A 22,720-nucleotide genomic window follows, 5' to 3' on the forward strand; every position below is an offset into this window, starting at 1 on the left:
CACATTTGATATAAGCATATATATTAAAGTTGTCATTAAAATTTTAAAGTTTTAAAAAAAATTATGATAAGATATTTTTATTTTTATTAAAGTTATTTATTCTTATAGTGTAAACATCTGTCTCTAAATGAAAAGAAGATTGTAAAATTAACCAAAAAAAAAAAAATTTAATGCTTATAGAATTTTTAAACGTGACAAACAATTTCAAAAAAAAAAATTCCAAATATGATAGTATGAAATAGAGAAAATATTGTATTACACTAAGTTTTTTTTTTATGTATTATCTATTGGTAAATATTAATACACCTATCTCCCACAACATGCTAATAAAATAATAATTTTAACTACCTTGCAGAACGTCCTTATAAGATGCCACCGTATGAATTCCTTCTTCCATGCACCTCTGCATATGTTCATCCAATTATTTAACGAGAGCCAAAGTTGACACAGTTATAAATCAAACGAATATTATAGTAATAAAATTTCTAATTATCAGTAACACATTAGAGAATTCTTTTAAATAATTAATTTGGATCATTGGTAAAAGAATCCCATTCTCTTCTATTGTATTTGCCTCGGTTTGGCATTCGGTAAATGGATGAACAATATTTTGATAGTTATTTAATTTAAGTTATTAATTGATTGTCTAAATATAAATATGGATAGTTATTTAAGTGAATTATTTAATTTAAATATTAAAAAATATAATAGTTGAATTGCATTATGTAATTTAAATATTAAATAAAGTAGATATTAGCTAAAGTAAATAGTTAATTATAATAATCAACGCAGATATTATTTAAAATATTTAGCTACAACCGTTAATTATAATAATTAAAAGGAATAATTATGTTGATGATATTTTATAAATGAATAAATTCAATTATTATTATATATAATTTTAATATCGTTTATTTATATTAAATAACATGAAAGTAAGTTTACTATATTTCTTTTTCATTCATGAGCTAAACGCAATTTTATTATCACACTTTAATTTAAAAATTAAAATTTTTAATTCTAATATTTTAATTAAAAAGGGGAAAGAATATAAATTCAAACTAGCCCATTTCCAAGGGGTTATGATTCTCTTAAAGTAGAAGTTAATAGATTGATAGATTGATATGTGATCAATGTATTTGATGATGTTCCATTTGAGGGACTTTCCCTACTCTTTGATTCTTTTTTACTTGTCACATTAATTTAATTCACACCAATTAAAAAAAGTTTGTTGAAGTAGAATATATGATTTATTGAAAATTGTACAAGTATATCAAATTAAAAGGTTAATTTAGAAAAAAATTATTTAATACTGCACAAAATTTTTAATGTGATAAATAAAAAAAAAAAACAGAAAAGAGCTTCAAAATGTGATAAGTAAAAAATGAATGGAGGGAGTATGAAATATGATTCTATGAAAGAAGGGTGTGTTTGGATGGAGGTAATAAACACCGTTAGAATGAGAATCATTGTCAATAGTAATTTATACCCATGTTTGGATGCACTATTGTTAGAATAGGAATGGAATGTGTGGATAATAAATAGTAGTACTGTAAAGGCATATGTATTCCCCCCAAAATTGGGAGGAATTGAATTATTTGGGGAGGAATGAATAGTATTAGTCTTTGAAATGACACTTTTGCCCCTCTGAATATTTAATTAAATAAAACTTATAAAATTAAATAATTAACAATAATAATTAAATTAAAAAATATTATATTTAATTGCAATAATAAAAGTAAAATGACATTTTTGCCCATTCAACTAATAATTAATTAAAATGAGATATTTAATGTGAATATTTAATTATAATAATCATTTTTAATAATAATATTCAAAATATTCTTTAGATAAAAAATTTATTTATCATTAATTGGATTTTTGTGTATCAAAAGTATAAAAGTTATTTTGTCACATATATTCACCCCTCTTAAATTTTTTCATTCCCCTCTAGCCAAACATAGTTTTCATTTCCGTTCATATCCATATAGTGTTATTCTCATTCCCCTTCCATTCTCATTCCGTGAACAAAACCCACCCAAATATAAAGAATGAATGAATGTGATGAAGTTGTCAACCATGTTGCTTGGAAATGCTTAAGAAATTACGAGTTTCTTTCCTTCTTGGAAAACGAGGGTTGGAAAAAAAAATGATGAAACGTCAAAGCCGTTGTTGCCACTTGCCTGGCAGTTTATGGATAGTATGGTGCATGTGTGAATGACATACTATAAAGCATGACTTAAATAAGTCATGCCTAAAAGTGGTGGTGGGCACCATGTCTGAGCAATGCTTTCTCATGACTTACCATTTAAGCAAAGTATCATTTTTAAGATTTTAAAAGTATAAAACTCAAAATAATTAACTTTAAATCAAAATATTTCTTTACTCTCTGTTGAGTGAATTATATATATATAAGACACTACCTCAATGTTGAAGTTCATTTTCATATTCTCAACCTTTCCACAAATCAGTGAGGTTTACTAGTGAGAAATATGGACATTATGAACACTTACTTGGGGTCTGTCGTCCAACAAAAACTAAGCTCCATTACAAGCACAAAAGATTTATTGGATGAAGTGGAGAGGGCATTGCAAGATCTCATGGATAATTATGTCCTTGTAGATCAAGAATTAGTGGCAAATAGGCATGGGATGCAACTCACACCTCAAGTTCAAAGATGGCATGACAAGGTTTGATCTAGTCTTTTCTTTACATACAACCATAATATTGAAGTAGTTAGAAAGATTTCTTTTTACTTGTGTATCCTTCAAAATAGGCCGGATTATGATGCGATTCCGTCCACCTTCATGATTAATCATGCAAGTTTTATAAACCCAACCATTTTTAGGGCCTCAGAATTAATGTTGAAACATCAAAGATAGCGCCTTATGGCTTTTTTTTTACTCTCTTCCCTGATCTCTAGGCTCTCTAGTTTCTTTGTCTTCTATCAACTCTTCATCTCTTTCCAACTTTAATTTATATTTGTTTCTCAAACAGAGTTATGGTAGAATTAGTAGCAATACAGCTTCCATCATGCTACCTCAAAATCTACGGAGAGTGATTTAGGGGAAAAAAACATAATCTTCCTTTAGATTATAAGAATCATGTAATTAAGATAAAATCAAAGAAGTTACCAAAGTGTTCGTAGTCCAATGATACTTGTAAAAGCGAGTGATGATATTTCAAAGATCCTAACTTCAGAGACACATGCTGCATGCGCCCAATATGCGTTAGGATTTGCAGCCCAAATCTTAGAAATTTTTTTTTTCTACTACTAGTGTGGCATAACTTGCCACGCGAGCTGCTATATGTAATTAAAAATGAAAATATTTTAACATAATAAAAAGTTTGTAGATCTTTTATTTATTTATTTTTTAATTTTATTTTGTTGCTCATGTGATAAGAGAGTTTTGAAAAGTTAAATAATATTTTAAAAATAAAAAAAATTGTATTTAAAACTAATTTCTATAATTTTTAAAAATTTTAGAAAATTTAATATCTTTACAAATTTTATTTTTTACAAATTAACAAATATTTTTGTAATATTTAGGCATTAATTTTAAATTTTTCCCTATTTAAATTCTACCCCATACTATTTCATATGGAAAATACTACTTTTAATTACATTATATTTTTTTTTTTAAATTCTACCCCATAATATTTCAAATAAATTAAATAAAAAATTAAATTATTATATTAAACAGATTTGATGTTAAATGATAATCATAAATAACATGGCTAGTCAAACATCAATGCTCAAATATTTTTTTTTTAATTTTTATATATAGATATATTTTTTTATTGAATTTATCAATACATAATTATCAATTTTTAGGATATTAATTTAATAACAATAATAAATAAAAATAAAATAAAATAAAATCTTAAAACAAAAATGCAATTGGTATCTAGAAATCTCTAAAAAAATAATAATAATTGAAGTTTACGTCAATTGGTGAGTTTTTTCTTTTTTACTCAATCATTCCAAGTTTATGTTTTATTTTCTTTATAGGTATTTATCCTTATTTTTTCCCCTATTTGTTTTATATCTAATTTAGTTTGTTTAATTTTTGTGTGATTATTTGTTGTGTAAAAATATTTAATATTTGTTGAATAATTATTGGATATTTGTTAAATATTTGTTTAATTATTTTATGAAAATTATTATGAAAAATTGTTAGATATTTGTTATGATTAATTGTTATGAAAATTTTGATTATTCAGTAGATTATTTGTTGAATAATTTTTGCATTTAATAATTGAATTAGATTGTGAATCTGTTTAAAGTTGTTTCTTAATTGCATTATATGTTAATTTAGTGCTTAACTAGTTGAGTTAATTGTAGGTTTTTACACCTAAACAAAAATTTGTAGATGGATATATATTTTAGATTTTTAAAATATTGATTATTATAATGTCAAATTTGAATTAATAGAATCGTTTAATATTTATAAAATTTTTTAATTTAAATTCAATACCCTCATAATTTTATTTCTTGTTCCGCCACTAGACGGATGTGGGCCATGTGGCAATTGATATCCAAGTTATACCTACTATGCTATAAGAAAAAAATATAAATAATATTTTTTTAGGTTGATAATGTGACAAGTTTTCACATATCAAATACATGTGAGGCACCGGATCATTGAATATAGTCACCTCACTATTATATAGTTTTTTAAAAAATAAATAATGGGCTTTATAAGGCTCTCTAAAATAGGAGGGCTACAAAATACACTACATGGATATTATAGAATTATTAGTGCACTTAAGCCTGAAGAATATATAATATTTATTAGTTTATATATAAAATTCACAAATAACATAAGAAGTTTTATTGGTTAAAAAGCATAATTTCATGGTAGGGCAAAATAGAAATCATTTCATTAAAAAGAATTATTTTTAAAAAATTCAAAATAAGCAGGCTCTTCATCGAGTAACCAAGTATGTTAAAGGTATTTTAGGAATTCTCATGATTCTATTAAATTTTTTGACATATATCAATTGAAATTTTAATTCAAAAGCAATCATATTAATTAGAATATTAATTAATCATATTTTTGAAGAACATAAAAAGCATTCAAATTAAATGTGGTGGGAACTGTATAACTTAAGAAACTTGATTGAACTTCTATATGTTCCATCTTATAAGTTGAGATCCACATAAGTATTTGAGCTTCTATATATTCTTTCTAATAAGTTGAGATCTACATAAGTATTCATAATATATAGAAACACCTTTGCTAATGAATAATAGGCAACATGTCGGTTTTTTATGAATATAAAGCAATACTAAACAAGATCTGAAACCCAGGATGCGAGTATATATACTAATATAAGAATAATATAGGAATCCGGATCAAAGCAGGTGTATGTAAGCGATGACGGGGAAAGCGATCTGTTGGGGAGAGATTTGAATCCACGACCTCCCTACACTTTTTGATGTCATACTATTATGGCTATCCAACTGGTTGATTTTTAAAAGTGTTTTTGGAATAATAGACTGACAAGTGCTTTTTTATATTTGAATATAAACAGATGACCAAAATAGACTTGAACCCACGAATGTACGATGATAAGAATAAGATAAAAAATCCCAGCGTGAAACGAAAGATGAGCAATACTCTGTCGGGGAGGGATTTGAACCCATGACCTCCTCCTTTCTATCCAATGGTTGACTTTTTTTAAGACGACATGCGCTCTTTTCTATCCAATGGTTGACTTTTTTTAAGACGACATGCGCTCTTTTCTATCCAATGGTTGACTTTTTTTAAGACGACAAGCGTCATTCTTTTTATGTAATATAAATAAGATCTAAAGCAAGATCTTGAACCCTGATATACATGATATATACACGATGTAGAATAATATAAGAATCTCGGTGAATAGTATATAAGCAAGATGTGACGAGCAGTCTTGGTGAGATCTCAACCCATGACCTCCTCCTTACACTTTGATGTCATACCATGAATTGCAAAAGAATTCATTTCATCTCATTCAAAATTATGCAACTTATTTCTAGAAATAATTCAACTTATGCCCCCAAACAATAGGTTCATGTGCGTGAAATTTATTAGACAATAATTCTTTCCAAATTTGATTTCCTAAAAAATCACTTTCAACCATGTTTGCATTTTGCAAAACATTCTTTGCATTGTTGAATAAAAAAATAGCTTGTACCATTACTATTCATCATCTCAGCTTTACTCCTTTGGCAAACACTATTATTTGTCCTGATAATTTACTTAAAATATTAATTATTTGGACATTAGGTGGCACTTGACATAGGAAGGACATTAATTATAGAAGATTAGTCATGCTAGATTTTTCTTCAAAGCAGAAGTACATGTACAACTCTGTGAAAATTTATATTTATATTATACCCATATCAAAATTAATATTTATAAATACACCGTTCGGGTCATTTTTGTATTTTTATGAATGTTTACATATATACCCCCATCAAGTTTATATTTACACTGATAGCCATATGAAAATTTATATTTACAAGTACACCCCAAGAAATGCTCATATTTGCATATACACCCTATAAGAATCATAGTTATATTTTTAAAAGAAAATTTCACATTTAACCCGTACATAAATTCAAATTTAGTACAAACCTATGTAAAAGTTTGTATATGCATATACACCATATAAAAGCTTATACCTTTATCATACACCCCATAAAATGCATATTTTTGTAATACCCATAGCAAATTTATAAATATACTAATGTACAAAAGAGTTTTAGTATATATATATATATGCCTTATAAAAGTGCATATTTGTGTATATAAACATAGTTTTTATGGTATATTTGTGCAAACATACAACAATATAGGAGTTAAGGAGGGGCATATGTACATATATATATATATATATATATATTAATATATGTGATTTAATATCAGTGCATATGAAAATATGCACTTTTATTTAGGCATATATGCTTAATATCATATATTTTGGTGGCATATATTAAAACTGGACTTGCAAATATATATATATATATATATATATATATATATATATATATATATATAAATTTTTATCCAGTTATATGCACAAATATGATTTTTTTTGGAATGCATACTCAACTTTATGGAGTTGTAAACATAAATATGAACTTTATATATATATGAATAAATTATGAGGTGTAATGCAAATATTAATATGAATGCATATGTAAATTTAAATTTATTGGGCTTACGTAAATATGACATTTTTTTAGCGATCTGCAAGTAAATTTGCTTTGAAAAAAAAAAATTACTAATGGAATAACTGACAGTGTGTTAGCTAAAAGAAAAATATTGACCATGATATAGTGGGTGAGGACCAATTTGAAATCAATTTCGGTTTGGGGACCAAAGTGAATTTTGAGCATACTTTGAGGACCAATTTGAAAGCAAGTAGTACTTTTCTGAATTTCATTTCTTTAGCAAAATCATTGTTACCACATTCATGATTTTAAAATTCTTTTTAGATAAATGAAATAGCCCACAATCAAATCTATTATCTGGATAAAATAAAATATTCTCTTAGTTCTTTTCATGTCAACACTTGTTATAACTTCTAAATATGATATAGCTACTCACAAATCTGATGGAAGGAGAGTATCTAGTTTGTACTTTCCTTGCTTCTTTCTCTGTTTTTGTACTTCTGTATTTCATGTTTTCCTTTTTTTTAATAAATTCAGTGGTTTATTTATTTTTATTAAAAATCTAGTTTTGTACAAGTCAAGCATCTTAGATTTTCTACAAAACATTTGAAGAGATTAGAGTCAACCTTGTCTCCATCCTCCTTTGTTTGGCAATATTTTATGGGTTTATATATTGTCAAAAATTAATGTAATTTATTATCTTGAATTTTTAAAAATTCATTTCCATTTTTAATGACCTTTAACATTTATTGATCTACATCATTTTATTATTATTATTATTATTATTATTATTATTATTATTATTTTAGACTTACTGACTTTTTTCATCAATGGATAATTTATTGATCTACATCACTTATTTTCTTTTATCTTTTTTATTTTAGAGTTATTAATTTTTTGCATCAATCACACCAACAACCAGGTACAACTCCATGAGAGACAAGATATAGTGAATCAGTTGAAGGTTGCCTATAATAATAGAGGTTGTCTTCTTGGAAGCTGTTCTCTTAATTTGTGGGCTAACTACAAGATTAGCCAAAGTTCAATCAAGTTATATAAAGAGATCAATAACTTGAAGATGGAACATGATGCTTTCAAAGAAATAACAGAGACACAACCTCCAAGAGTAGTTTTGGAGATCGCTACTTCAGTGACTCTTGTGGGCAACACTATCAAGCTAAATCTTGAGAAAGTTTGTGGTTACTTGGTAGATGACAATGTATCCATGGTGGGGATTTGGGGCATGGGAGGGGTCGGAAAGACAACTCTCTTGAATGAAATCAATAACTCATTACTTGGTGGTGATACTAATCTGGGGTTCAATTATGTCATCTCTCTGGTGGTTTCAAAAGAACCTCAATTTGAGAAGCTTCAAAATGAGGTATCTAAAAGGTTAGGATTGCCTTCTTACTCCGGGAAAAATGACATATTTGAGTTTTTGAAGAAGAAGAACTTTTTGCTGCTATTAGATGATATATGGAAGAGAGTGGACCTTCCTGAAGACCTTGGTATTCCACTTCCACTCCGTCAAAGCCAAAATTCTGAAAATGGAGGTCAAAGCTACAAGCGGAAGGTAATCTTCACAACCAGAGATGATGAAGTGTGTGCTCATATGAATGCTCACAAGAAGATCAAAGTTGAATGTATGGATAAAGAAGCATGGCATCTTTTCAAGCTGTTTGCAAATGAAGAGATCATCAATTCCAATGAAAATATTAAAGTACTGGCAATGAAAGTTATGGAGAAGTGCTCAGGTTTACCACTTGCCCTTAAAGTCATTGGTCGAGCCACGTCGAATATGAAGACACCTGAAGAGTGGCGTCACATGCTGAGGTCATTAATCAAGATGGATGTCAGGATTGTTACTGGTATCGAAGAATCATTGTTTCACAACTTAAAGGTCAGTTATGATAATTTAGCCAGTGATACTCTCCGACAATGTTTCTTGTGTTGTGCTCAATTGTGTGCTGGTGCACGCATTAAAGTCCCTGATCTCATAGAGCATTGGATTGGGTGTGGATTGATCAGTGACTTTGGAAACATGGGGGAAGCCTTTGACGAGGGATATTCTCTCATTGCAAAATTAAATGAAGCATGTTTGTTGGAGTTTTATGATATTAATGAATATTATGTCAAATTACATGATGTGATTCGTGGTATGGCACTGTGGATTGTGTCCGACTGTGGGAAGAAAAAGAACAAATGGATTGTTTGTGGAAGTGATGATGATTTAAGACAATTTTCGAAGTGGGAAGCAGGCAACTGGGAGGAGACAGAACTAGTATCTTCCAAAGGTACTAACTTTAAGAAGACTGTCCAGAAATTTTTAAGTGATCAAAATGTTGACGAAAAGGGCCAAGTTTCTATTGCAGCAACTTCTCCTAGATATCCTAATCTCCAGAGTTTATTTATGAATTATTATGCTATAAGAGATCCAAGTTTTGAGGTGGTTATAAACTTTTTCCCTCATATGCCATCTCTCACATATTTGAACTTATCTAATGCACCTATCGCGAGTCTTCCAAAAGAAATTCAAGTTCTTGTTAATCTTCAATACCTCAACATCAGCGGCACAAGTATTCGGTCACTTCCACCCGAAATTGAAGAGCTGAAGCAATTAAAATACTTCTTCTTCAGAAGTCCATATTTTGCAAGTGAAGGTGAACTTGTTCGAATTAAAGCTGATGGGTTGTCTGCATTATCAAGGTTGCCCGAGTTGCAAGTGCTTGATCTTTATGAACATACTTGTTTAGAAGCAGGTGACTTGAGGATATTGATATATAGGAATAGGATTAAAGGAATCAATATGCTTGTGGAATCAGTTGAGATTCTTAGACTTCTCAAACATTTGCCGACTTGGAAAATACATTTGAAAAACATACATGATATGCCTACCCTCCAGCTTTGTGATTTGAGTTACAAACGTGATGGTGAGGGTTTGATGGAGTTACGAATCAGTGACTGTGGCTTTGAGGACTTGTTGATAAATGGCAGTGGGGTCAGTCTAAAGCGTCTCCAATTGAATGGTCTTGCAAAGCTCAAGCAAATCACTTGGCCAGTAGAAGCATTTCGTAGGGGATGTTTCCCGAAGTTGACAAATGTATACATTTTTAAATGTACATCTCTGAGGAGTCTTTCGTGGGTTTTGCATCTTCCATGCCTTAGCACATTACTTGTACAAGATTGTTCAGCAATGAAGGAATTGATTGACCCTGCAGATCAGATGCAACAAGCTTCATCAGGTCTTCCCACCTTTCCTAACCTACGACGCTTGTTTTTATATCGCATGCCCAACTTAGTGAGTTTAAGCACATGTTCATTGGATTTCCCTGTTTTATTTGTACTTAATTTGGAAAGTTGTCCAAAGCTGAAGAAACTTTCTTTCAAGCCATCCATTGTCAATAATAAATTCGAACAAGTGATAGTTGACCAAGCCTTGTGGGGGAGTTTGGAATGGGAGGACACAACAATCCGATCTCACCTCACCAAGTTCCACACGGCAAGATGATTCAGGTAACTAAATTAGTATGTCATGCAAATTTATGTTCAAATCATTGATAGTTGAAAATAATCTTTATTTTAAATAATTTTTTTTACAACATTTTATATTAGGAAGTAATTATTTTGTCTATAAGAATTGATTTTTTAATTATTATACATATGTGCGATTTATTGTAATTTTTTATTTAATAATGAATTTTACTTATTATTTATTATTTTTTTAGTTGATACACTATCAATTTATCTATCCAAAGGATGGGAAGCTAGAAAAATCAAACCATTATAGATGTAGTTCAAAGATGAATGGTGGGTGCAACAATTTTATTAGATATAGTGTAAAAATAGAGTTATGGTAGATTTATAGGTGGATCTATGAGTAAAATAAAAAATCCATATTTTTATTTTTAAATTAATATATGAGATGATAATAAATTATAGTTAAGTTTTTTTATATTTTTTCTAATTTAACTTTCTTGGAAATGCAAGGTAAGCAATCAAATAAATAGAAAAATATAATTGATCAATTGCGGTGTAACGGATGATCCGAAATCAAACAAGTTCCCTCTTCTAGATCGGATCGGATCCGGATCACAGTCCTTTAAGGATCCGACCCGATAAATTCCGAAATCCTCATTCTGTCTCTGTCTCTGTCTCTCTCTCTCTCTCTCTGGGGTTCGTTGTGGGTGTGGGTGAAGAGAGAATGGGGGATTTGCTTGCGGAGCTGGAGCATCTACTCGGTAAGAGAGATTTCGCTCAAAATCTCATAATTTGATGTTTACGGTTTCAGTGTTTCACAATTATTAGATGTGGATTTCGTTTGTTTGTTTGTTTGTGAATTTTTGAATTTTGAATTTTGATTTTGGTGGTTTGTTTTGATGGATTGATGGATGGATGTTGCAGGAAGGGATGACAAGGGAGGATGCTGTGTTCTTCAAGGAATGCAAGGATAGTGCTATCAAGGATTTCACTGTTGGTGCTTCTGCTTCTTCAGCCATTGCCTGGATTGGTATGCTTTATATATAATTTTCGTTGAATAAAAAAAAAAAAAAATCTTTCCTTCTTATAATACTTAATGTTATGACCATCTATGATATCTCTAAAATTTTATTTTATCTTTTTTAAATATGTATGCAATGCAGCATCTAGGAGCTTGGTTCCTTGGCATAGGTTTAGCCTTTCCGCTGGTGAGTTCATTAACCATTCTTCTAATTTTATGTTTGTTTCCTTAAAATTGACTCATTTTCTCTATGCTTTTCTATTCAAATACTTAAATTCACCACCTTTTTTCCTGCATTATGCAACACCATCTGCAGCTGGGGCCTTGTGTAGAGCTCTCCAATGCACCATGCAGCACACTTACATTTCTCTATTTGTGCACCAGCAAATATGTAATGCCAGCACTTCCCTGATATTCTGGAAGTTTTTTGGTTATCTCTGTGATTTTCTACTATTTCTCTCAGTAACTCGATAACTCCAGTCTGGATTCAAACTATGATTTATGTTCTACTGAATATCTGTAAAATATTATCACAAAAAGGATTGAATTTTTGTGTTACATTTATGTTCGAATGTTCAATTCAGTGTATTTGCTGAAAGAATTGTTTATCAGACTGAATGCATAACTTTTTTGACAGGAGAGAAGCTGTTAACATGAGCCCATGCTGGAACAATCTAATAATACATGGTCTTTTTTGACAAGAGGCCATGGTTTTAAAAATAAAATAAAATTTTAATATTAAAAAACTAATGAGACTATAATTTAAAAATAAAATAAAATTTTAATATTAAAAAGCTAGTAGAAGATGCAACTTTTAAAAAAAAACTAAAATTTAATATTAAAAAAATAAAAATACCTATTTTCATAAATAATTACATAAAAACATATTTTAATAAACAATATTCTTTAAAAAAAAAAGCCCACCCCAATATCTTCTCAAATTTATAGTCTACCCACCCATAGAAACAATTCTAATGTACTAAACACTAAATAAGTTTTGCGCAAGCACTGAAATCACTTTGACCTTCAATCACACCGTTGTGGGTGTCAGCCTCATCACCGGCTATCCATCCATTAGGCTTTGGTGAACTCCCTTTTACCTTGCTAGATACATGATGGACCCATGTTATTAGCTCTCCCATGGAACCTCCTAGCTACCACATTAAGGTTTTTGTTGTAAGTTTTTAGGATAGAACTATGTAGACTTTGATATCTCGCATATATACTCGGTAGGATATCTAAATAATTTAATTTGATAACTAAACCAATTACATGCAAGACCTTTATTTTTTAAGTTAATTTGATTTGAATTAGTTTGGATTGTTTCAAATTATTGTGATTTATTAGGATTTATGAATATCTCGCATTTTAAATTATTTTTTAAACAATCTGTTCACAAAATATTTTTTTAATTATTTTGAATTATTTATAATTATTATCGTTCTTTAGAAATTGTTTTTAATTTTTAATTTTTTAAAATATTTTTGGTTGAAAAAAAAACTCAAATTCTTTTGGCGAGTTTTATGCAATTATCACTACAACAAAAAATTGCTATTTACGACACAATTTTGTGACACAAAAAATCTAAAATGTGTCACAAAATGCAATACTCATATATTTTCATGTCGGTTAGTGATATGAAAGACTATGGAAAAAGACCCCTAAACTCAAAAGGTATATGCGTTAAATTTAAATTTAAAAGCAAAATATTGGTGAAATTTATACAATTATTCTCTTTTCAGTTAATTTCACAAATATGGATGTGTATATATATAAGGAATGTTCTCTCATCTTAACTTAGTAAATTTAGATAATTTAGAAAATTCTCATATAGTAGTAGATGTGCATTTATTGCTCATTGTATTGAATCATTCTAGTGGTTGTTTTACTTACGCATTCATGTAGTTGGTTCAAAATTTGCTATTCTCAAGCATTATTATTCCTCATTTGAACATTACCTCACCAATTGCAGAAAAAGTTTGCGCCTGATTTGGTGCCTCATGCTCATTAAATTATCCAGAAAATATTGTACAGATCTCCTCACCTAAAAATGTTTACTCTCATCCCGGTTACAGTACTGTTTAGTACTGTTTATATTCATAAAAAAAGACGCTTGTCGTCTACTATTCAAAAAAAAAAAAATGTTTACTCAACTTGTCAGTTTAAAAATAGTACAACAAATCTAAAAACGTACATAGTTTAAATACAAACCGGTGACAAGTCTCCTGTCGATCGGTTCAAGTGCTTCAAGATCAATGAGACATTTTATAACCTGCAAAAAGAAAATGTTGTCATATGAAACACTAGGTCCATAGAACAGGAGTATTTACAAGATGTTATACTTCGCAAACTGACACCAGAATCTGTTTTCAATTGAGTGGCATAGCTATAGGATTTACAAGATAGTATGATACCACATGAAAAGTAAAGATCACAAGCATTTTTTAGCCCAATTTCCCATACCCAACAATTTAAGAACACAATCACGGCCAAGAGACATTTCAGAGTGAATTTTTTATTTGTTAAATATGTCAAGATAAAGTATTTTCAAAAGTTTATTGACAATGAGAACACAGACAGCCTAATAAAATCAGTACCGTGGCATGAGCAAATGGATTTTGTAACCCATCAAATCTGTAATATTAATCCATCTTATTTGGGTAGATTATTAAAAAAATCCTCGAGAATTTTCATTCTTTCTACTTAGTCCTCACTTTTATCATTACTTTTTAATCTCCACTTTATTGAAATTATTTCATGTTCATCCTTACCTATTAGGGTTAGGCTTGATCGATGCCAATATTATCAAGTGCACACCGATGGCACCTCTGGCACCAGGCATGACTGCCCCTCAAATTGGGGGCACGATCTCACACCTTGCTCTTTCAGGGAATTATGTAATAAATTAAACATACAACTCATTTATCATGACAATAAAATTTGAATGAAATATTCGTTTATGTGTGAACTTAGTCATAAGATGCCACAGTATGGCATAAATATTAATTTACACCTTTCTTAGGAAAACATTTTTTAAATCAAATTTCTATCTTATAACCTACAAAAAACGAAGTATGCGGCAATTACATCATGCATTATAAAAACTTATGCAAGGGTCTACATATTGCATCACAGTCAAAACATTAAATACTCAAAATATAATGCGGTTGATTGATGTTATTAGGTGAAAAGCTTGAAGTGTTCAATAAAAATCAAAGTTAATAATGTTTCACAATCTAGAGTAGTCTCTGTGAAAAAAAAATACCTTATTTGAATCCTTTTCATAACTGCATAGAATAATTCAAGCAATCTCTCCCTTGTGAAGGATTTTATTTCACCCATCAAGCCAAAATCATAATAAATGAGAGATCCATCCCTATTGATGGCAAGATTGCCAGGATGGGGATCAGCATGAAAGAAACCAGTCTTCAGTATATGAAATGGTAATAAAAATAAACATGTCAATAGTTCACATGAATACACCTTCATTACTTGGATTTTCTTAGAAGGAAAATTCACAAAAGATGAACCCAGATGTAACAGTCAAAACAGTGGTAAGATACACCTTGAACAGCCTCACTTAGCATGTCAGGCTAATATCCCTCTGCACTGCAGATTTCAGGATGACAAAAGGATGCATTCAAAGTCTAAAAGGAAGTTTTCAAAAAGAAAGACCAGCAATTTGTTCTGATTCAGTTATAAGTTTACAGTTTCCAATATAAACTCAGTACATATCTATTCTTCCAACAAATTATGCAACCAATTCGACAAAAAAACTTTCCAAATACAAGGAATTCTTGATTGATACATATTGATTAAAGGTAGGAGAAGAAATATATTTGCTCTTCATCACAATCCTACCTAAAGAATAGTAGGATTGAAACAAATGGCAACACAAATCAAAGTTGCAGATCCATTTTAGGCTCATTAATTAATGATTGCTTTCAATATTCAAAGGCATCAATCAAACAGTATATTATCCAAACAGTCAATCTTAATGGTAGAATTAAATCCCTCTTGGGATATGTAAAGCTACAGAAAAAGTATTGCAAAACTGCAATGTTAGAGAATGGCCACACCATTATAGATATAATGGAAATTGACTCACCAGTGAGGATAAAATATTGCATCACATACCATATCATAAATATGTGTCAAAGGGAAAATTGAAATTAAATCAGATAAAGCTTTGTAGTCCATACTTAACATAGATGCTATATAGAAAAGATGCTAAACTCACCTGAATTAGTATGCTTCTATTACACGAGAAGCAATCTGAGAGCGATTGTAGCCCCGTGCCTCTATTTTTTCCATGTCATTTATCTTAATTCCTGTTCAAAAAAGAAGCTTCATTAGTCATATTCTACAAGCACATAGCTTGAATTACAACCACTTCATATTCAACCAAGCCGACAAGTATATATGTTGATGACTACATAAACACAAACTTAATGCAATAGAATAATAATAGCTATGATGGCATTATAGCTAAACTTACCTGGAACATACTCCAAGGTTAGCACTTTTGAGGAAGTATAGTCCCAATGGACAAGCTATAAACATGAAGGAAAAAAGAAATCAAGATTCAGAAAATCTTAGCAAATTGAACATATTATAAGGCCAAAAGCAACAAGGGAAGTAATTAATTACATAAGAACTATTCAATCAGGAAAAACAAGCTTTAAGAAACAGGTTTTGCTAGTGAAAGAAACCTACAGGTACACAAACCCACTTTATGTTACAAAAATGCCGACGGAATCTATTAGCATTTTTTCCTTCATTGATACAGTCAATTTCTTCATACAGAATCCTGAAGTTCACACAAATAACCAAATATTATGAAGATAAAGCCCCATAAATAATCAAAGAGAAAGAGACTTATGCAGGAACATTTGTGATGGAATTGGCCAAGTTACTAGCGAACATTAGAGATATGAGATAAGCATTGTTGCCCTAATAAATAAATCAAATGCTAAAGAGTAAAGACACAAATCATTAGAATCATAAAGTTCTTAGGACTAAAACCTAAATACACCTTTAGTAGATGATTGGGAATTCCACAAGTACCATGAAATGTATCAAAGTACATGAAAGCCATCAACAAAACTTAAATGCTTACTTTGAGCATTCATCATATATGCCTAGCCAATCCCTTGAAGGACCTCCAAATGTTTCACTCCTCTGAAAGTATTCCGTTATTAGTTTTAAGTTTCTTGTAAGAAATGTAACGATTATAATTGAACTGATACTAGCAATAGAAATTATCATGCTACAATAGTAAAGATAACCTAGATATGTACTTGATAGTAGAAGCACTTTAAAACCATCATAAAAATGTTATAAATATAAAAGGATATAGATCTCTTACTTAGGTCAATTTCAAAAAGTTTCTTTAGACTGTAATGATTGCAAATAAACTAACCCCTTTAGTCCCACATCGGCTATGAGATGGACTCTTTGTGTGCATATAAGTGATGAGCATCCTTCACCACTAGGCCGGTCTTTTGGTGACACGCTCTCCTCACCACTTGTGTGCATAACATAGACTAGGTCTCTGGATCTTTAACACCACTTTCTCCCCATTATGTAGAATAGCCCGATGCACCTAAATATTGTGATCAAAAGTCAGATTACAATGAGGCAAAACGTCAAAAACATTTGAACACATTGCAGGATATGTTGAACTGGTAAAAACATATAGACACATAGCAGGGTTAATTGCAACCTATATTTAGAAAAATTCTGTTGGAACAACCTCACTAATAACTAAATATAATGAAAAGAATAGGTAAGAAAGAAGCCAAAAGAGGGGAAAAAAAAGACTCCAACCTATACCAATCAACTAGGACAACATTTATAAAAGTCCTTAAAATACAATTTCATAAAAATTCTAGGGAAAAGATCCAAAAAGAAATCCAAGCATTGAATCTACCATGGAAACTCCTAATGCAACATCAAAGAAGTTCCAATTGTACTCAAGAGTTCCATAGATGAATTATTTACGGAAGAAAAACACAGGAAAACACAAAACCAAAGAAAAAGAAGTGAACATACTACTCTAAAAATCAAATGCGGCTGATCCACCCACCATATAGACAGCATTAGCACAGAAATTAACTAAGTAAAGCACATATATTTACAATCATAGTAAATACCAATTGACCAAATTAAAATTGATTGTAGCTAGGCATTTTGTTCACCGAATGCCAGTAACACCAATTAGATAAAATGCTAAACAACTCCGAACAAAAGACAATTCAACGATCTAAATTGCCAACATGCAGACTCCAAAGAACGAAAGAATGAAAAAAGAAACGCAATCCATATCAGCACCATGGAAGAAAACACAAAGACAAACCTGAGAAAAAAGAGATCGAAAACGAGAAAACAAGACTGAATTGAAGGAGAAAAGAAGCGATAGAGTCGAACATTTACTCGGAGAACTTTGCAAAAAAATATCATATAAATATGGATATATATATATATATATATATAATATTAAAATTCTATGATTTTTAATTAAAACTAATTATATAATATTATCTAAATCAACCACATATATATATATATATATGGCTTGGGTTTTATGGTGTTGTGTTAAAAGGCTTATAAAGAGTGCATCATTCTCCCAGTGTGTGTATACAAGAATTTGAACTCAAAACTACTTATTTAATAAATGCAAAGCTTTGTCGGTTGAATCAACTCCTGATGGTGTATAAAAAAATCTTATAATTCTTTTACGAAATTAACTAGTATAATTATATAAAACTTTTATGCGACATTTTTCACGACTCTAATAGATCGTCAGAAATAACGCGTCGCAATCCAAGATACGTCAGTCTCTAAAAGTTTTGCAACACATTTTCCGACGTCAATAGATCATTATAAATAATGTGTCGCAATCAATGTCGCAAACCAATTACATGTTAGGTCCCAAAATTTTACGACATATTTTTGCAATGTTCTTAAATGGTTTTTTTCGTTTTTATTTTTGTTTTTCATGACACGATTTTTGGTTTTTATCGCGACGTTGTTGCATTTCATCATCATAATTCAGCAACATTTTTTTACAGCTGTCAGTGAAATTTATGTAGCAAATAGCATTTTTCTCAGTAGTGTATAAGTACTTGATCTGATTTTTAAACTATTACTATTATTTTATTAATAACACAAAGCATTACTATTTCTTTCTTATTATTATTTTTTTAATAATATAACAATAGCAAAATTTAACTCAAGTGGTTAAGACCACTTTTTAATAATAAAAAAAAAGTCCTAAATTTAATCCTGCTTTAGAGTCAGACCTGTTGTACTCGATTAACTGACCCGTACCCCCTATAATTAGATACTTCCAGTTTTATTGTTGTGTGTCACACCAGTAAGTTTAAAAATTAAGGATGGATTAATAATTTTAAATGAATTTTTTAAAATAAATGACTTGAAAAATATTTTTTTTTTGGAAAGCTTGAAAATTTTTATGAAGTAAAGTGGTATGTTCTTTTTTTAGGTTACGTTTGGTTAAATGTAACTGTAAATACAGTGGATTTTCAGTTATAATGTAACTAGAAAAACATGGATTTTAAAATACAGTGCAGCCAAATATGGTGTTTGGTTAGATATAATTGTAGATGTTGTATTATAAGATTTTGTATTTGGTTAGAGAAATTTGTAAATTTGGAATTAAAAATCTTTTATACACTAAATATTTTAATGTTATTTTTAATGATTTTAAGTATTGTATTAATTAGTTTAACTATTAAATTTTTTATTAAATTAATTATTAAAATTATTATTATATTTTTTATTTTTTATTATATTTTGCAATTTTGAAATTTAATTATTAACCCAATAAAAAATGTATTTATGAATTCTTCATACATTTCTACTATATTATTTAATTATTTTAATTATAGTATTGAACATTTAACTATTAATTTTATTATTAAATTAGTTATATTAACACCAATTTAGCCGCCCTCCAGGCCCACCACCACGTGGACTAATCAGCGAATGTTATTCAAATAAAAGTTGGTACCAACCGTGGAGAACCCAAGGTGGAGTGGTGCGTGTGGGTTCCCCGTCCCCGCAGCCGTCCTTCTGTCCTACTGCTGTCTCCCACCCGGATCCACATTACCCGAAGCTCTCATCGCATTTACGTCCACGTGTCAAAATCTCAACCCTCTGTGAAGTTCTCTTCGGCATAACTAGCATTCAATATCATAACCCTAATAACTTTTAGGTTATGAGGCCTTGAATGCTAGTTCCGCCGAAGCTTCTTTGCAAGTTATTAGGGAAAAGGATCCAAAGTCGTTTTTTCTTTAGTATCATAACCTGAAGGCTAATGCTGATCGTTTATTCGCACCAACTATCCATGTTTTCCAATCTAAATGGGATTCTTCTTCTTTCTTTATTAGTAATGGTATTGCGTAGTGGTTAGTTGATAATTTTATTATTAATGACGTTGTGCGGCTGGGGAGAAATAATATATATGTCCTTAGAACCGATATTGATCGGCCAACAAGTTTAATATTAGAGGGCCCGAGCAGGGCAAGTAAAATTGCTTGGGCTAGATCATTGGACCCACATAACTATATCTGTGGACACATAGAATTTAATGCAAATGTCTTCAGGAATGATGTCATGTACAATGTGATTGATGACATCGCACCTCAGTATCTTCGGTTGAAGCATTAGAAGGAATTACTTGGTGTTCAGAGAAATTGGCAGTCAAACTGCAAGTATGAGAAACCTGTTTATGTAGCAGGTGGTGTTCCTGCAATTATCTTATACAATCCTAGGCCTAATTCCAACTATTCAAAATTTCTTCAGAGAGCTGAACATATTTCTCTGCGACAATGGACACATCAGAATGCGGTTTTCGAGTTCATTTTCTCTCCGATGTTTCGGTAATCTGGTGATATGTCTGGTTCTACATCAGTGTCTGTTTAATTTACAAATTGCTATTATTAGGTCATTCTCTCTGTCATCAAAGTAGCAAATGGATTCCCGTACCAGCCTCTTGATTACTGCAACACAAGCTGAGAGTGAAGTATACGTTTGGGACTTGGTTAATCCTATTTATTTTAGGTTGCTTGAACATCACCAATGACCATTTGATAGACCGTATGACATTGTCGTCGTTCAAATAAGATTCAACTATAATTTGAGGAGAGCTATTCAGATCCATAAGTGCTGGTTAACTTTCCATTTATTTCGCAATCATGTATTATCCTTTTTAAATAGTCTTGGTGTAATTTCCGTTAACAATGTAATATGAGTTGTCTCTAGCTTTGTTAGTAGATTTAAATAATATGTAATCAACGTGGAGAAGGATTTTAATGTTCAATTCAATGTTTATTAATATATTTCTTTCACATGTCTTGTTTTTATTTTATTCTGTATTATCAATATGAATATTTGTTTTTAATTTTCTGTACATAAAAGATTTTTTTTATATTTCTCTTACGGGTATTTATTCAATCTCTTGTTATTTATATTTTTTTTCAACATCACTTGTATTTTACATACGTATATATTTACTTGTACTCCATTTGTATTTTAACTATATGTTTTCTGGTTGTATTTTATTAATTAAATTTGTTGTACTTTATTTTTAATCTTTTTCTTATTCAAAACAAGAAATATCGTAATTTGTGTATATAGGCCTTACTTGTTATTCTAACCTACTTCTTTAGGTCATGGTTTCCATCAATGTTTTAATAACCGAACTGGTTAGGCAACCGGTTCTGGTCCAACCTGCCGGTTCAACCGGATTTAATTTTTTTTAAATAAATAAATATTTAAAAATTAAAAAATATTTAAAATAAGTAAAATATAATTTCAAAAATAAGAAAATAATAATAAAAAAGATGCAAAATTACATATTGTAAAGTTAAATTACTTTATATGGTCACATAGTCTCAACTTTACATAAAATTAAAATTTCAAAATACAAATATACAAAAATACAACTATACAACAAATATTGAAAAATAAAGAATTAAATAAAATATAAGTATACAAGTATACAACAACAACAATAATGATTAAAAAATAAAAAACCAAACCGTTCAAATGTTTAGTTTAACACTTTGACTTTAATGATTTAATTATTGATTAGTGTAAAATTATAATTTAATCATAATAAATTATAATATATTAATATCATTATGCATCTTGCTTTTTATTTTTTTATTTTTTTGACTTTTTTCTTTTTAAAATTTGGACCAAGTTAATAAGTTTATTAACTTTATTTAAGTTTTTTAATTATACAATAAATAAATTAATTAAATAATTTAAATTAATAAATTAGCCAGACCGGTTCACCGGTTCATCGATTAAACCTGCTGAACCAGCCGGTCCGGTTCTTTAGTGGTTTATATCACTAATCGGACCGGTTTATCGGCCGGTTCCCGGTTGAACCGGCCGGTCCGGTATGGTTTTTAAATCATTGGTTTCCATTATCACATCACTAATATGTATTTTTATATTTATATAACATGTACTAAATTTATCTTCTTTTAATATACATTATAGCCTCTATATGTTGTATTTCTTTTTATAGGTTGTTTTTCTTGTTTTCTATCGGTTGTTTTTTCTTCTTTGTGTTAGGCATCATTACTGTACACCGATCCGAGAGAACTTCACAGAGGGTTGAGATTTCGACACGTGGACGTAGATGTGATGACAGGTTCAGGTAATGTGGATCCGGGTGGGAGACAACAGTAGGACCCAAGCGCATTACTCCACCTTAAGATCTCCACGGTTGGAGCCAACTTTTATTTGAATAACATCCGCTAATTGGTCCACATGGCGGTGGGCCAGGGGTAGCCATCCGGTAATATTAACTCGGATGGCCGCCACCGGTGAGGTCCAAGGCCTATATATTGACATCAATTTACTTTAATATGTGTTCTTGAAGGAGATCCTCGGTGACACTCTTTTATTCAAACTATGCCACTTTATTTACTATAATCTGAGTTACATCGGATTTTAGAATCCTGTAAATCAAACACCGTATTTCTAAAAACCCAGTAACTCAAGTTACATATAACTTAAAA

General features: G+C 30.0%; 2 protein-coding genes across 4 annotated transcripts; one reads left to right on the plus strand and one right to left on the minus strand.

Annotated features, from left to right (window-relative positions):
• The first annotated feature begins 2,452 nt into the window (after positions 1–2,452).
• LOC120252502 (probable disease resistance protein At1g61300) lies at positions 2,453–12,246 on the plus strand. 3 transcript variants are annotated; one of them, XM_039260673.1, is made up of 6 exons: positions 2,453–2,690; positions 8,085–10,675; positions 11,155–11,400; positions 11,564–11,669; positions 11,803–11,847; positions 11,977–12,246. In XM_039260673.1, the coding sequence occupies exons 1-2, from the start codon at positions 2,493–2,495 to the stop codon at positions 10,668–10,670; spliced, it is 2,784 nt and encodes a 927-aa protein (XP_039116607.1). In that variant the 5' UTR covers positions 2,453–2,492; the 3' UTR covers positions 10,671–10,675; positions 11,155–11,400; positions 11,564–11,669; positions 11,803–11,847; positions 11,977–12,246. The 3 variants fall into 3 exon arrangements, with proteins under 3 accessions (XP_039116607.1, XP_039116606.1, XP_039116608.1); XM_039260672.1 differs by having other exon boundaries at positions 11,150–11,400; positions 11,977–12,245; XM_039260674.1 differs by lacking the exon at positions 11,155–11,400.
• A 1,414-nt stretch (positions 12,247–13,660) lies between these two features.
• Positions 13,661–18,122, minus strand: LOC120252584 (protein ACTIVITY OF BC1 COMPLEX KINASE 7, chloroplastic-like). The gene is made up of 9 exons (XM_039260769.1): positions 18,090–18,122; positions 17,209–17,265; positions 17,029–17,059; positions 16,780–16,873; positions 16,377–16,470; positions 16,159–16,213; positions 15,901–15,991; positions 14,926–15,036; positions 13,661–13,932 (listed from the first exon to the last, which is right to left on the minus strand). The coding sequence occupies exons 1-7, from the start codon at positions 18,120–18,122 to the stop codon at positions 15,906–15,908; spliced, it is 450 nt and encodes a 149-aa protein (XP_039116703.1). The 3' UTR covers positions 13,661–13,932; positions 14,926–15,036; positions 15,901–15,905.
• Between the last annotated feature and the right edge of the window lie 4,598 nt (positions 18,123–22,720).

The sequence above is a fragment of the Dioscorea cayenensis genome, chromosome 21 (genome assembly GCF_009730915.1).
Source record: "Dioscorea cayenensis subsp. rotundata cultivar TDr96_F1 chromosome 21, TDr96_F1_v2_PseudoChromosome.rev07_lg8_w22 25.fasta, whole genome shotgun sequence".
Lineage (NCBI taxonomy): Eukaryota > Viridiplantae > Streptophyta > Magnoliopsida > Dioscoreales > Dioscoreaceae > Dioscorea > Dioscorea cayenensis.

Coding starts and splice junctions, on each gene's coding strand:
- LOC120252502 (XM_039260673.1), top strand. CDS start 2,493: ATGGACATTATGAACACTTACTTGGGGTCTGTCGTCCAACAAAAACTA. Junction 2,691..8,084: donor TTCAAAGATGGCATGACAAG/GTTTGATCTAGT, acceptor ACCAACAACCAG/GTACAACTCCATGAGAGACA.
- LOC120252584 (XM_039260769.1), bottom strand. CDS start 18,122: ATGATATTTTTTTGCAAAGTTCTCCGAGTAAAT. Junction 17,266..18,089: donor GCAAAGTTCTCCGAGTAAAT/GTTCGACTCTAT, acceptor CACAATATTTAG/GTGCATCGGGCTATTCTACA. Junction 15,992..16,158: donor AACCTTGGAGTATGTTCCAG/GTAAGTTTAGCT, acceptor TTTTTTGAACAG/GAATTAAGATAAATGACATG.